Below are 16490 nucleotides of genomic sequence, written 5' to 3' on the forward strand. Positions count from 1 at the left end.
ACGTCAAGCTACTACCTAACGTTTGCAAAAAACGGCTATCTCGATGATGTGGAATGCATGTTGCGGAAGCAGTGCGGAAGTTCACATATACAACGTAGTTGACTCGTTAGCGTTCTCCGCCAAGTCACATTCAGGAATGGGTAACTCCACGAGGGAGCCATACTGCCGCGAACTGGCGCTGCTTCTTAGAGGCCGATGACGGGGCGCAATTCCAACGGAGCTTCGCAGGCACAATCTTGAAAGCTGTACTACATTCGTTTCAAATTTTTTATTTTTTATTTTTTTATTTTTCTGCCGGTAGCTTAGAAACAACAGTTCAGGGTTCGTTTGCTTGAAAGCGCTAACCGTGGCTAAAGTTTGTCGCAGTACCTGGGAGAGGGATTTCAAAATCACGTGCCTGGCTCGGTAGGAATGCGGGGAAACATGGCGGTGCACCGGTGAGTGATCACCGCTCGCTTTAAAACTAATATGTCGTTGTAGCTGCAATATCGGGCGCGTTAGTCAGCAATGAATGGTGCAGGAGGCTTTCGCTTTGTCTAACGTCACTTAAATCGCAAAGCATGATCAATGATCCCGCAGAGTTTTTAAAGGTATGTTCACACGATGCATCTTTTAGGCGCGCAACAGTTTCGCGACACTCAAGTTTCGCGAAATGTGATCGTTCACACGTACCGCTTCACGTGCAACAACAACACACACCGATGCACCGTTTTGAGTGAGCTCCGAATCAGATCGCTATTTATCTGGGGACCTGCTTTGCGCATTTTATGCAGTCAATTCACTTCATTTTTTTTCTCACATACTGCACTACTTAGTGCGATCTCGCGTGTGCGCTAAGCCGATCGAGGCGGCAACCTGTACGCGCAGGACATGTGCCGGCGCCGAGCCCGTACGCAGCCAATTCATTGCCAAAGCTCCTATCAATGCACATGATATTCATAGAATTGCTACTTGCCCAATCTGGTTACTTCTCGGCGCCCATGTCTGCCCCATTTTACTGTGCCAACTCTTTCAGAGAGCGCACATGGTTTCACGTTCACTTGTAAAAAAAGCAAGCTTGGTTACAGTTTACTCTATGGTCTTTTATCCAGCGGTATCGTCGCGAAAACAACGCTACGAGCACTATTCTAATCTCGCCAACTCCTGCTAATTGTCTTCGTCCGTCGCTGGATTTTTTCCGATATGCTACTCACTTTTCCTTCAGTGGTGCTTGACGTGCTTGCGGAAGCGCCGGCGGTATTCGTCGTTCGTGGTTTCGGGTGTTTTTTTTTCGGATTTGGCTCCGCTACAACACCGGCAGTGAAGTGGTCTTCTCAAACAGCTCGCTCCCCCTCAAAGGCCACGTGAGAGCGTTTCTGAGCGGCCATTGGCGGCGCCCTCATAGTGATTGACAGGACTCGGCCAAGTTTCAGCAAAAGCTTGCTCCAGAAGCGAGGTGTGCGAGCCACTTTTTTAAGATGCGCGCGTCCTTTTCGGAGTCGTTCAGACGGCGCGACCATTTCGCGAAACTACATTTCGCGACACTAGATGCGCGGGAAAATGCATCGTGTGAACGGGCCTTTACACGCGTTGTCCGTGCTGGCGTCGAAAGTAGTAATTGTTCTAAAGCAAAAAGTCTAAAACAAATGTTGCCTTGCTCGCGCGTTCGTCAAAGCCTTATAATGATTATTTACTTCGAATCTTTTAAAAGAGGAAGGCCAGCGCGCGCGGCCGTAGAATTACACTTCGGCGTTCTCTTCGATGCTTGGGTAATTTACTAATACGGAGGGCAAGTTTATCTGCTTCTTGCGCAGGGGGTAGCGGTGACGTCAGAACGCCGAGCCCTGATTGGCTGATCGCGACCCCCTATCTGAGCGTCGTCTGCTCCTTTGCAACGTCGTCTGCTCGCAACGTCGTCTGCGTCTGTCTTACTTTTCCTGCGACTTTCGGAAGTGCAGAGGCCAGATTCACGCAACGATCTTACGCCAAAAAATGTGCGTAAGACATAACTTAAGAACGAATTCGTATCCACGAAACAAAATTTTCGTAATTTTCGCGCAGGTTACGACGAAATCCTACGACAGCTCCGAAGCTGTCTTACGCTCGTCTTACGACCAAATCAGCATGGCCGACAGCGTCGCGGTCGCGACGACCCACGGACGTTTATTTTTCTACGTGCGCTTCTCACGCGTCCCGACTTCAAGCAGCAGGAAAAAAGTAAAAAGCGCTTGAAACAGACCACGACGAACAAGAACGCTGGATCCACAAACACCCGGGAAAAGCTCCAACGGTCACGATTCCACCAAACGCGACCAAGTGAGCTGGGCAGTTAGGCCTAGCAGGCACTCCGCGACTCGGCGACCGTCTGCCCACGACCGGCTGGCGTGCTGAACGGAATATGTCAGCGCGAACCCTTGTGAACCCTTCCCGTATTATACTTTGATCGCTGACCTCAATTTTAGATTAAGAGGCCAATTTTTCATCTTGTTATCTCCTTGTTTCTCGAGGCAACGGTGACCCTCGACGCTCAAAAAGCGGTGAATCTCCGACACACGCAGGAAAGGTAAAGCAGCCAAAGCTTTGACTAGCAGACGTAAAGCTGACGACGTTAACTGCGCCAACCCGCCGACGCCATTAAGGAGTGAGGGGTTTCGCCGCACGCGAAAGGAGGGAAAAAGTATTTGGGAGGGAACATGCGGACACTAACACGCTCACTCTCGTTTCTTAGCAAACAAACCTCGGCGCCTCGGGACACCTCGCCAGTGAGTCCTTTGACTTCCCTCATTGATGCGCGTCTGCTATAGTTAGACAAAAACAACGTACCGCTCGAGTCATTTCGTCTGCCCTCTCTGAAAGGCGAAGTCGAGCTCGCTCGTAAAGACCTGCACTTGCGAAAGTCGCAGGAAAGGTAAGACAGACGCAGACGATGTTGCGAGCAGACGACGTTGCAAAGGAGCAGACGACGCCCAGGTAGGGGGTCGCGACCAGCCAATCAGAGCTCGGCGTTCTGACGTCACCGCTACTTCCTTTCTCATGCGCGGAAGACGAAAGTGAGTCCACTTGCGGGGCGTATAGGTATATTTTCACTGGACCCAAATTACAGGTTTTTCAATTTATGATGATGTTATATACAGTTCTTACATGCTAGCCAACCATGCTGCCGGTGTACCGCCCGCCTTTCACTGCTCACTTCTTCCTTGTCGTTCCTAGGACTGAACTCTGTCGTCCTCTTTCGAGCTTGGAAGGAAATTTCAACGAGGCTTTCGTGTGCTATCAATACCCGGCCGATTGAGTCAAGGCAATCTACTTTCCAAAGGCGTTGCCATGCCGACAGTTATCGCGTTCATTTCGGCTTAGGAATGGCCAGAACCGAAAGACTATCTAAACAAACATTTAAATCGCAAAGCTCATGCTTTGCGATTTAAAGGCAAAGCGAAAGGCTCCTGCACAATTCATTGCGGACTAATGCGCCCGATATTGCAGCAACAACGACATATTAGTTCCAAAGCGAGCGGCGCTCACTCACCGGGGCACCGGCATGTTTCCCCGCATCCCTACCGAGCCAGTCACGTGATTTTTGAAATCCCCCTCCTAGGTACTGCGGCTAACTTTAGCCCCGGTTAGCGCTTTCGAGCAAACAAGCCCAGACTAGTGGTTCTGGGCTGCCGCCAAAAACATGATTCATATCTAAGCAAAGATTTAAGAGCAAACATTTTGTTTCCGTACCCATTTAAAAGTCCCATAGCGGCACTCCACAACCAGTTCGAGGCAGATTCAAACGGAAACAAACAAAAAAGCGTTCGGATAACTCGCTTCCTCGACAGTAATTTTGACCAAAAAGTGTCGCCCGCATCGAAAGGAGCCGGCCGCGAAAAGCACGCGGAAATGCCTATATCGAGTTTCTGCCTACTGGGCCGCATCAGAGACTGCGAATGCAGGACTGACTTCAATACCATTCCGAGGAATATATACGAGTCGCAGTTTGGTACGATATTTGATTGCCGCGCATTTTTGAGCATTGACGCGGTTTTCTCCCCTCCGACTAGCGGCAGGCGTTCTTGATGTAAAAAAAAAAGGCAAAACAAAAAGTAAAAAAAGAGATCTTTGAGGCAGATCGGGGAAGATATCATATTTTCTCCTGGGCTCGCATTTGCCATGAGCCGCTGGAGTGACTTCGGTCGTTCAAACTGTGACGCTCTAAAGGATGCGAATTTTCCAGTCTGTCAACAAAATAGCAACAAAAAACGCAAAGAAACTGGATGACGGCAAATCTCACCGTAGCTCGGAAATTGAAAGAAAACACCGATATGCCGAGTACCACTTAAAAAGAACGAAGAAACGATTTTTCTACTTTCGCTAAAGACAACTTAGAGTCACTTCCTAAATTTAATAACTGAAATAAACTTGACCTAGCTTTCCTGTCTAAACAATGGCAGTCGCCAAAAAAAGAAACAATTTGAGAAATATGAGCATCGTTTATCGCTCCAACTCGGAGCCAGAAGAAGCGGCCACGTCGCCTGTGGCCTGCTGCTTATTCTATGCCGGTAAGTTATTCATAGACACGTGCTGGGGGTGCCAATGTAGAAAGCGCGTGCTGAGCTCCAGGCAATTTTAGAGTTCGGCAATTCTCATCACCGCTGTGTTTGGACACGAGCAACTACCTGAGTGTCTGCCGAGGCCTTGATTGTTACGACCCGAAGTCGAGTGCTTACGCACTTCTCGTGTCCAATACATGAGCCGCGCTCGACCTTCCTAAGGCGGTTAGTTTCGACCACACAATTACGTCTAGGGCTGGGCAATTGATCGATTAACCTACCGATTATTTAATTATTTTTTTAATCGCGATTGATTTTTTAACAGGTTAATCGGTAGCATTTTCCGTAATAAAAAGAAAGTAAAACTTCAACGCTTTCACCACGCAGGTCTTGGCGAGTACACCTGTATGAAGGGCAAACTTCAGCTGAATTGTATCCTAAAGTAAACTATATAGGAACGAAATTTGGAACTCCAAACAAGTGCTGTGTTTTACACGTGGCTCTGCCACTTCAAGGCCTTTCGAGCGGCTGTTTAGTGCAGAAGAGACTATAGTAAACAATCAAGGGAGGTCGCTCTTGCCGGAGAATACCAATTAACTTCTTTGCCTTATGCAGCTGAAGTAATAACCTGTGAGCGCGAGTGTCTTAGAACTGATCTCAACTGCACATTTAGGTTGATTCGAAATCAAATTTTATATTGCGCCGTTTGTCAGATATTCAACAAAAGCCCACACTCACACACAAATTACTTTTCTTTTTAAATTTAATATGCATGGAAATGAACGAAACCGATTAATCGATGAATTAATCAAATCGATTATAGGGCGGCGGTTAATCGGGTCACAAGTTTTAAGCGACGCCCAGCCCTAGACTACGTCATCAAGTTTCGCGAAGACAACGCTGAAAGAAATAGTCGCCCTTTATCCTCGCAATTTCACCGCGACAAAGAAGCTTCTGAATCAGTGGCGGTCCGGGCGAGTATACTTGGGCATGACTAAGAGAAGTACGCCTATGAACTCGTGAACATTCCAACCCCTATCGTCTCATGACCCCTTTAAAAAGCGCCCGTGCTCCTGAATTTTTTTAGAACTCCCGGAGTGTCGATCAATGTGATGTGCGGGAACAACCAAACCACGGTGAGAGTTATCGCGGAAAGGAGCTGCACCGCCATCTTTTATGGTTTTCGTTTTTATTTATTTTTTTTTTTTGTTTATTTTTTTCTTTAGGAGAGCGAATAATCTTCATATGGTTTCCTGAGCGAATACAGATTATTATTATCTTTATTAAGATTATTATTGTTATCATCATCATCATCATCATCATCATCGTCCGTGACAGGCTGACAACGCAGTAAGTACATGCTCCAACTCCAACGCCGGTTTTGTGCTCCAGCGTGCAGGGAGAGCGCACTATTGTCACTAAAGCCGGGGTCATAGTGCTCATACGTCATACAGAGGACAGAAACTCACGCTGCAGAACCCAAAATCTTGGGTTCAATCCCTATCCCTGCCCGTTTTGATCTCGATGAGCATCATACCGGCGTGCGGTCGTGTAACACTACTGCGTGGTGCCATAGCCCCCTCAATACTGACGAAAGCCTGGCAGACTGCCATGAGACGCGGACGCTGAAAGGGAAAAGGTAGAGCGGCAGACAACAGATGAGAGGAGGAGTCATGTAACGGGTGCCCCGCTGCGGCGAGACGCCGTAACACGGTTTTCCCGAGCGATGCAATGCCCCCTCGTGCTCCTCGCGTTCCTCGCGTGTCCTCGCCGCTGCAAAAGCTGTGCGCTCACTACAAGCTTCCCCGAGAAACGCTCTGTGCTACCAAATCCTCGCGCTCTGCGACCGGGCGCTGTATGGCTCGTTTGTCGAGCTCCCAGGCTTTGTGAGTAGTAGAAGAGGCAATGGTGGTGCACGTTGAAGACCCCAGGCGAGCGGTCTGAACTGCGCTGGCTAAATTGTTCATCTACAGCTGGGAGACAAGTCGCCCGCTGAGCCAAACCAGAGCCGTGTATAAAGAGAGTTTGGTCAATGGGAGGCGCGGGCAGAGCCAGGGCGTGCACCAGACTCGGAAAGAGGGCTTGGCATACGCTCTTGACCAACCAGAAGCCGAAAAGAATCCCCTAGTGGTGGTAGCGAGAAACAGTTCTGGTCAAAGGTATATGTTCGTATACGGCTTTAATAAGCGCGTAAGACTGACTAAGGCAGCGTCAGACGTTGGCCCTAGTCCGCGTGGATTTTTCGGGCCTACAATCTAAAAATAAAGAATGGCATACACACACATCACACGCGCACGCACTCAAAGTTGGTCCAGAAGTCCATTGTGCCCGACGTGTTTTTGTAGCGCTTTAAAAACGATACACTGATACCGCCAAGTGTTTTCTGGCCCAGGAGTTTGGTGACATTAAACTGATACTGGAGCGAAACTTGAAATACACCGATTATGGTCAGAAATAGGTTTAATATGATCAATGATATCCGTAAATCATAATCGCGCGTTTGTATTTTGAACGGACGACTATATTTTCACCCTGAGGGGCCCGATTGGGCGCGCGCTTAAAAATCAGCCATCGGAGAGCGCGATGCGTCTTGGGATATTGGGCGCATTCGTGACGTCACTTGTGCCAGACGGGAAAGGCTACGGCGTGGATGTTGTGGTTACGAGCGTTGCCACTTGGTGGCGCGTCGACAATTTACGACCTGTGACAACGTCGCCGTTTGAGATGTGCAAGGGATGCACGCACGCTGCACCACGGCAAGTCGGCAACCACGGCACCACTGACAAAACCAGCTCTGAGGCCGGATTCTCAAAGCAAACTTATGACGAAAAATGTGCGTACGACAAATTTGAGAGAAAACCCGTATTCTCGAAACGAAACTGTCGTAACTTTTACGTAGGTTACGACAGAATCCTACGACAGCTCCGCAGCTGTCTTACGGACTTTTTACGATCAAATCAACATGGCCGACAGCGTCGCTGAGTTACTTGGTAGCGACGACCAATGGACATTTATTTTTCTACGTGCTCTTCTTGTGCCTCCCGACTTCAACCAGCAAGGAAAAAGGAAGGAGTACTTAAAACAGACTATGACTATCAAGAACGCAGGATCCATAAACACTCGAGAAGAGCTACAACGGCCACGATTCTACCGACCAAGCGAGCTCGGCAGAATAGTAGGCCTAGCAGCAGCACCGACTCGGCGCACCGTTGCTCCGGCGGTCCTTGGCCAACACGGTCTGCCCATGACCGGCTCGACTGCTGAATGGAATATGCCCGCGAGACCCTTGTGGACCCTTCCCGGATGAATAGTTTGATCCCTGAACTAAATTTCAGAGGTTAATCTTTTCCCCTTGTCATCTCGATCTCCTTGTTTTCCGAGACAGCGGTGACAAACGCTGTCGTCGAAAAGGGACTCTCAATGATTATATCTCCTTGATTTGTGTGATATAGAGCTCAAATAAATGCCATACGGATTACCTTCGCAACATGGTATGTACTCTTTATTAGTATGCCTTTTTTATTCCGGCACGCGACGTCACTCTCGAGCTATAGCAGTTCGTGGGAGCTACGCGATGACCGTCCAACCCTTCTTTGCCGAGTGTCATGTCAGTATCGAGTTGTAATCGTAAAAGATCGGTCCAGAAACGCTTACCGAAACGCGGTCCAACCGAGCGAATCCAGCACTTCGATCAAACGCGCGTGTCCGCTCCGAGTGTGAACAGGTATTTGCGTGGCTCTTGCTGACACTCTCGTAGTTCAAACATTTCTTTCTTAACGTCGGCTCGCAGCTCGCGACTCGCAGCAACTAATACCGGCCGTGCCAGAAGCATGCTCGGTTCGTGTCGTGCAAACAGCCGCAACGAGAACGAGCTCACTGTGGCCAGCTACGCCTTGGCTTTCTCCGCAAAGGCTTTGCAAACGCGTTCAGGCCTAGGCTAATTCTGCCGGCACGCCGTATTGCCGCAGTACGGCGCTGCTCCTATGCCATAAGGGATGTCACGAGAACTTTCCCACCATCCACCAGATGTGAATTTGAAATCGTTTATTTAGGTTTAAAATTAGTTCTGTGTTTTACAGCGCGATATTGATATTTCTGAGGTGGTGCCTGTCCCTAGCCCCTATTTATGCAGAAAGATCGGCGCTAAAATTTTGTTTCCGTACCCCTTTAAGTGGTCTATGGTCCAGCAGTGGCAGCGTTCTTCTCATGCCTTCTCGTTGGGTGCTGAAATTCACCCATGCACACAAAAGATGCTAATAGCAAAGCTAAATAATTGGACTAATTAATTATTGGACTAATTATATCCACAAACCAATCCGACCATGAACTAACACTTTTTTATTTTTTATATGCGGCGCTAACTTTTCCCGCCCACATTCTTATGGCGTCAGGAACGAAGACGAGGCAGCATAGGAAGGGTGTCCTTGAAACGACAATAATAATAATTATTTAAACTTGCAGGACCTCCGCTGGAAACTCTGAGGCACGGTGGAGTAGTCGTCGTGATAAAAAATCTAAAGAAACAAAATAAAAAGCCTGGAACAAGAATAATCACTGACCGTTGGGCTGGCTATCGCAAGCTTGCAGACGACGCTCACTTCACGCACCTCACCGTCAACCACAAGCTGCACTTTGTCGACCTGAACACTGTTGCGGGCACCAATACGGTGGACGGCACCCGGGCCCACGTCAAAAACTCTCTTCCATCTGGACGTCGCGAGAGCCACCATTTCACTGGTCGCCTTGCAAAGTTCATGTTTTGGAGGAGAGAGAAGGCGCGCGGAAACACTGATAGATTCTAATCGTTGTTCGCGGCGGCCGCCAAGATTTACAGCCCCGACGCAGACAGGGACCTTCCCTAGAGTGCGGAGGACGAGGAGTCTGACGGCCCCGATGACTTCGAGTGATCCGCTGCGCCGAGCCCGTCGCCCGCCTGCGTGCATAAAGACGACTTATGCGCCAACCGCTTGTCAGGTGCTGGTTGCGTCACGTATAGGTTCTCGTAGCGGCCTAAACGGCCCTTTTCAGGGCCCCCATATTTAGCAAACGGAGATGTTTTCTGAATGCGGTAACCCGTGTCTCTGCAAAAAGTTCCCAGGAAAGACCAAGCAAAGGTATGTGGTCCCCAACTTGGATATCGCGTGTTATGATTCAAATAAAAATTGTTCTTGCGTATTTCGCGCCTCTGATCTCAATAAACGCCGCCGTTAGAGTCGTCCTGCGGTGCTGTCACTTGCTCAATCGCCGTCGGTGTGTCTCAGCTTCGTCGTCTTTGCCAGCGGCGTACCGGCGAAGGCGGTTGATCTGACACACCGCGTTCGGCTTGGGCTATAGACAATTGCAAGCATGGCGCCACAAGTGGTGCCCCATGCGTGCAAGCGCGTGCAAGGCGCGGGTGAACGTAGCTTTGGCAAGCTCGTAATCGCACGGGCGTGCCTGCTCGAGCAGAGACATGGCGGCGGCCAGTCGCCCAGCTTGCAATCGTCTATACTCCGTTTCACCTTATGTTGTACCGCAGACAAGGCTAGATGCGCGAGCTCATAGCGTTGGGAGTTACTCTTAACGCACGAGAGCTTGTGCCGCCTTGATGTGCCCTAGAGCATGGAGCTCGCGCTTGTAGCCTTTTCTGCGGTAGATCATAAGGTGAAACAGAGTATTCGCAACTCCAACTAACTATAGGTGGCGCCACTCATTTTCCAAGATGGCGGTTATAGTGAGGGTCAGAGATGCGTGCCGCTGTTGAGCCTGTGTAGTGTGCTGGCTTCACTGAGCGGCACAAATTATTTCCGGTAATACGAGGAAGCTATGAGCGCAGGTCATCTCTTTACTCTGAAAAAAAGAACGGTGTTTAGCGCAATATGTACGCAAGGATGCGCGTTTTAATTCTGGGGCTAAACCGAAACTAACCTCTATTTTGGATTTGATTTCTCGATATAGGTCTTCATTTCGGATTCTTTTATAACTCAAGATGTGTCTCACATAGTAAATATTTAGTTAGAGAAGTTGATCGCAGAAACGTTTTTTCTTGACGCACATGTTCGATCCAGGCTGATATTTGTAGTTGTAGTTGTTGAAAAAATCAGTGATAATATTTGTGCGTTCTCGCTGCCTTTTCTCGCTCAGGTAATTATGGGAAATAATGAACTGCGGGCCTTTTAATGGGTTTTGAGGTATTTAGATGATTAAATGGTTTAACATTATTCCCACCACAAGAATTAAGGGAATAAATCCAATTTTTACGATATGTCCACAAAACGTATAAATTAATAAACGTTTGTTCTCATTGCAACAACCCGAAAACGGAATCCGAATCAGACAAATGAGTTGTGTGTGTGTGCTTTTATAGCAACGGCGTGACGCATATGACTTTATAATACATCCGGTGTTTGACTGTTTGTCCATCTTGAAAACGATGTCCGATTTTTTCATATGCAAAAAGAAAAGAAAATTAGACCTTTCTGGAAACACTATTATGGTTAAATGGCTTATTTTCATGATCTTGGCGTTAATTGAGGGCTGCCGCGATTTGTATTAATAATGATAAACTAATTCAGATATTTCAATACGTACTTTTCCAAGCTCTAATATAGTTTGTTGTTTACAATATAATTTCACACGCGCGAACAAATATGAGAATCAAAAGTGTGCCAATTATAATCACTGTTGCCAATTGCAGAATGTTTAATTACCAAGTAATAAAATCAAAATAGTCTAAAATCAATAACATTCTAGCTAATGTGAGCAATCCATCTAAAATTACATTAATTGTGGGTAAACTATATTTTGCTATAACTTTGACAATTGACTTTTGACTATTGGCCAAACATCCGAAGTCGCCGCCAATATCCTTCCAGACCAAATAAACCCCCCCCCCCTCCCCCCCCCAAAAAAAAAAAAAATTATTAGTTTTTTTTATAACATTTATTTCCTTTCATTTTTACGCTCCGTCGTTTTGCCAGTCTCAGCCTAGTCAGTTTTAGTATTGCGTATACGAGCGAACGCAATCGCCGTGTGTTTGACTAATGGCGAATTCCACTGGGCGTTTTGGAGCGCGCCGGGATCAGTTGACCAGATCCGGATTGGAGCACAAGATCCGAACGGGGTCGCGCCGCCTACGGATCCTCAGTGGAACATGACCACTGCTCCGGGATCGGCGGATGCCTTCCCGTCATTCAACTGCCCGGGAATCCCCTTTTCGCGGCCGCCGCGGTCGTTTCGAAGACGTTTTCGCTACGCGGCGCTAACACGTGTTCGACGCACGAGTGGCAGGAATGGCTCAGGCGCTTCTAGCAACGATTGCCGGAATGCCCGTAGCGCGGCAAATACCTCCTTTTCTCCTTCCTGGAAAACGAACCGGCTGTCGAGCCAATGGGTAAGCAAGCGGCCATTACGAATTCTTCTGATGTCGAGACAATCTAGGAGCCAAGCCCGCGACGTGCTTCTTCTTCTTCTGAGGCGAGATGGGCGAAATCACAGTAGGCGAAATCAGGCGAGATGCCCCACGAGAAAGGAAGTCACGTGTGTGCGCCGAAGGCTCCGAAATCGTTGGAGCGACTTTTCTCGTGGCGAATTCCACGGGTCGTTTTGGAGCGCGCCGGGATCGATTTTTCCGGAGCGAGCCTATTTCACGGGGCGATCGGGATCGAGACGAACTTATTCCACTGGTCGTTTTGGATTAGCTCCCGCTCCAGATCTCGATCTGGATCCGAGAAAAGTCGCTCCCCCGATTTTGGCGGATTCAACCGGAAGCCAGCCGGGTCAGCCCTCGGCGCACACACGTGACTTCCTTTCTCGCGGGCATCTCGCCTGATCTCGCCTCAGAAGAAATGGTAATGGCCGCTTGCTTACCCCTTGGCTCGACAGCCGGTTCGTTTTCCAGGAAGGAGAAGAGAAGAGAAGGGTTTTGCCGCGCTACGGGCATTCCAGCAATCTTTGCTAGACACTCCTGAGCCGCTAGACACTCCTGAGTCGCTCACCTATTTTCACAACTTACACTTTGAAGTCGTTATGGCACTTAGCTGCCGCAGTTAGTATGTGAGCTTCGATTACAGTCCTCGCACCTTTTCGACTCGCTTATCGTGACTGTGCGACTCAAGCTACGCAATCCTTGTTCTTGATTTGCGGAGCGGTGCTCAGAGGCTTTAAGCCAAAGTGTTTTTCGGGTTTTACACGATTTTGGTTCTGTTTTGTAAAGTAGCTGTAAGAGTCCGCGCTCTTTCATGCACAGTTGAGCGTATACTCTTGCTTTAACGATATATTCAAACAGACATCATGAATACTGAACAACGGCAGATAACGGTCGTTCAGTCCGCGGCGTTGCCACCGCCACCGCCGTTTCTCGCAGTTCCGGGACCGCCACCACTGGCCTGGCCTGCATGGAAAGAGACATTCATGTCATTCCTAGGTGCGGCGGGCCTCGAGGGTGTTGACCCGAAGAGAAAAAAACAGATTCTTTTTTCGTTGTTGGGCGTTGAAGGGCAACGAATAGTGTCCGCATTTGGATTTACTAACCTTCCACACTCGGAACTTCTTGACGAGTTCGAGACCTTTTTATCGGCCGTGGAGAGCCATTTTGTTTTTTCCGGATCTCTAGCACTCGAGCGTAAGAAGCTCCGTCTTCGCGTTCAGCAGCCGGGAGAGAGTGTCGCGGAATTTTTAGCGGCGTTACGCCATCAGCACGCGCTTTGCGCGTTTGAAGACGGGTCCGAGAACACGCGACTTTGTGATCTTTTTCTTGATAGTTTGATCTCGCGCCGTGTTCAGGATCGCATTCTTAGAGACTGCGTAGGTCGCCAGGTACCGACGCTTGAGCGCGCGATACAGCTCGCGCTGCAGTTTGAGCAGTTGGCACGCACAGCAGAGCAGTACCATCAGCCACGTCAGGGGGAGACCGTCGCCAGCTGTTCCACTGCACCCGTGCAGTATGTTGCTGGGCCCGAGACCGAACGAGTACAAGCGGCTGCTCGTCATAACGACCAATCTCCAGCACTCTTCTCGGGAGACGACTGTTTCGGTGAACATGGGGCAAGGTTCCCATCGTGGCCATGTGACCCCACCAGACTTGCTCCGAGGTCTCAACGGGGGCGTCCTGGGACAGCCCATGCTCCACGCCCGCCGGCGCGACAGAGTAACATTCCACATCGAGACCCGCCTCCTGCGAGAACGGGGCCGCAACAGGACAACTACTCATGTTGGTTTTGTGGCCGAAGGAATCACGCCAGGGAGAACTGCCCTGGATAGCTAGGTTCGACATTGTACATGTTCCTTTTTTTAGTACACGGAAGTGACGTCATCACGTCTGATTGGTTGGAAGCAAAAGTGACTTAATTTCCCTAGAAAAATGTGGGCGGAGTCGGCAAAACTGGGCGGAGTCGGCTACCGGACGTGACAACAAAATGACGTTTCGTTTTGTACCGAGTACGTTTCAAAAAGGTACTTGCTCGGAACTAGGTGTCATTGGCAGCATGTTTTCGGCGGCGAGGCGTCGCCGTCTCGTCAATTCGTCTTTTTCTTTAATAGAGCTTTTTTTTCGCGAGAAAGGCTGTATCGGGAACACCGCGATGCATTCGAGCTCCCGGAGGAGATCTTTTGGAAGCAATACCGCCTGCCCAAGATCGTGGTGCGGTGGTTGTGCGACGAACTTCGCGAGGAACCGGAGGTGGGGAGAGTGCGTACCTCGTGGACGGTCATGACTGTGGAGCTTCAAGTGTTGTGTGCACTGCGCTTCTACGGCACGGGGAGCTTCCAAGGCATGGTGGCGAGCGACGAACACGTAGCGCGGGACCAAAAGACAGTCAGCGTTGCGGTTCGCGCCGTGTCCGTCGCTATCGTGCGTCGTCTCGGGGTCCAGCGTGGCTGGATCCACTTCCCCGAGACGCCGAGCGAAAGGTTCGACGCGGAGAAGGGCTTCAGGCTGTTCGGCAGGATACCCGGCGTCATCAGTTGCGTGGACGGGACCATGGTCTCCATCGTCGGCCCGTCCAAGAACGACCCCACCGTCACGAAGGCGGCGTACTGGTGCCGCAAGTACTTCTACGCCCTCAACGTGATGGTGGTAAGTACACTCATGTTACGTTGTCAAAACGCGCCCCAAATTTCTAGAAAAAAAAAAACGTATTGCCGATACGGTTTAAGTATGCCGTTTTATGACTGCGGGCTGTGGGGTCTCACGACTGCGCGAGCGTGTGCTCTACGTAGCATGTGAGCCGTGAGACGCTTCTTCCAAAAATAATACTTGTCTGTTAAAACGTGCAAGCTTCCGTAAAAAAAAAAAAAAAAAAAAAAAAAACATTATTTTTGTTTTAAGGTAGTTAGTTGTACCTTGCATCAAGGAAGGGGTGTTGACTTGCATGTGTCAGACAAAATAACTTAAAAGGTTCTGAAATTGCGACTGCTTTGTGAACCATAAGTACAATCTACTACTTGTGTATTCAGGTAATTACATGTCAATATCTCTCTCACTTTCAGGTGTGTGACGCCGACTGCCGGATAATGCGCATCGACCCACGGTATCCCGGGTCGGTGCACGACTCCTTCGTGTGGCAATTTTCCTGGCTCCGAAACCAACTCGAGCAAGGGCAGGTGCCACGCGACGGCCGGTTCCTGCTTGGTGAGCATACTAAATTCATTCCTTACGCACACGGTGGCTCCCACTGGTTGAAAGCCACAGTACCACACATACTGCGCTTGTTGTGAGGCACACAGACACAGTTGCTGGAACTCCTTGAAGTGAGACAACACCCAAAGTTTGGCCATTAATCTCTGTTTATGTCCACATAACTCTCACACTCTGCAGGCTACGAAAGCCACACTACACCAATCTCACGACAGTGATAGACTATGCAAGGCATGCGACCGCAGTGCGAGTCGCTGTCCGGTTCGGCCCACTCACTGTTACTGTCTGCCTGTACCCTCTTGCTGGTTGGTTTTTGCATGAAGTTGGAGCTCTTTCACTGATACCTGGGGGCTCGCCTGGTCGCTTTGACGGTCGTCAGTTTGTACGGAATGGCATCAATTCCTCCTTGGCCACCTGGGGCTTGCTAAATCTGTCCTCGGGTCGTCTCTGTCCCACACACTGGATTCTTTTCCCTGACCCTTCTTCTTCGGTCTGCTTATATAGCTCCTCCTATTAGACCCTTCGTGTCCCAACAGGACCTGACTCCTTTCCAATCTAACCACCCCCTCTCTTTTCCCCATCTTCAACTCCACCGAGGATTAGGAAAGAGGTTCGTCGAACTGGCGCCTTATCCCCTTGCTTGCCAAAGACAAGGCCAGCGTGTTCTGCTCTGCCCGTGCCTAAGGTCACGGCCACACTCCCAAAAGCAACAGAGCTTTTATCTGTCGGATGCAAGGGCCTAATAATGCACTTGCATACAACACAGCACCCCTAAGGAATCGTGCACACATCCCATACAACCCACCAGGAAAACACATAGTTACATGAAATAACAGGGAGTTTGCAGGCAAGCTGGTGCTAATTAATCATAATGTAAACTGATACTGTAGTGCAGAAATATTAACACACTTTTAAGTCCCACTTAAGTTACATTATAATTGACATAGTTGCACACAGCTGTTTTCTTGCCTTTTATTTTAAAAAGTAAAGAATGTAATATGTTCCATCCTCTACATGTGCAGGTGACAGCGGCTACCCCTTGGAGCCTTGGCTCATCACCCCTGTCCCCGGGAACCACGCGACCTCCACCGCTTGCGGCCGGTTTAATAAGGCGCATTCCTCGATCAGGTCTGTTGTGGAGCACTGCATCGGGCTGTTGAAAAACAGATTCCGGTGTCTGCAAAGGCACCGGGCTCTGTATTACCACCCTTCAACAGCCACCGCCATTATTTCGGCATGTGCAGTGCTCCACAACATCTGCCTTGCATCAAGCGAGCCAGAACCGGAGTCAGACTCCGACCCTGAAGAGTCAGAGTTGGAGTCTGAGCCGAGCTCGGACGGTTCTGAGCCGAGCTCGGAGA

The 16490-nt window shown here is 49.4% G+C and overlaps 1 protein-coding gene across 1 annotated transcript; it reads left to right on the plus strand.

Moving 5' to 3' along the window:
- Positions 1-12785: 12785 nt before the first annotated feature.
- Positions 12786-13754, plus strand: LOC115310987. The gene has a single exon (XM_042291636.1). The coding sequence runs from the start codon at positions 12786-12788 to the stop codon at positions 13752-13754; it is 969 nt and encodes a 322-aa protein (XP_042147570.1).
- Positions 13755-16490: the final 2736 nt, after the last annotated feature.

Source organism: Ixodes scapularis, unplaced genomic scaffold (assembly GCF_016920785.2).
Source record: "Ixodes scapularis isolate PalLabHiFi unplaced genomic scaffold, ASM1692078v2 PGA_scaffold0__279_contigs__length_252992795, whole genome shotgun sequence".
NCBI lineage: Eukaryota > Metazoa > Arthropoda > Arachnida > Ixodida > Ixodidae > Ixodes > Ixodes scapularis.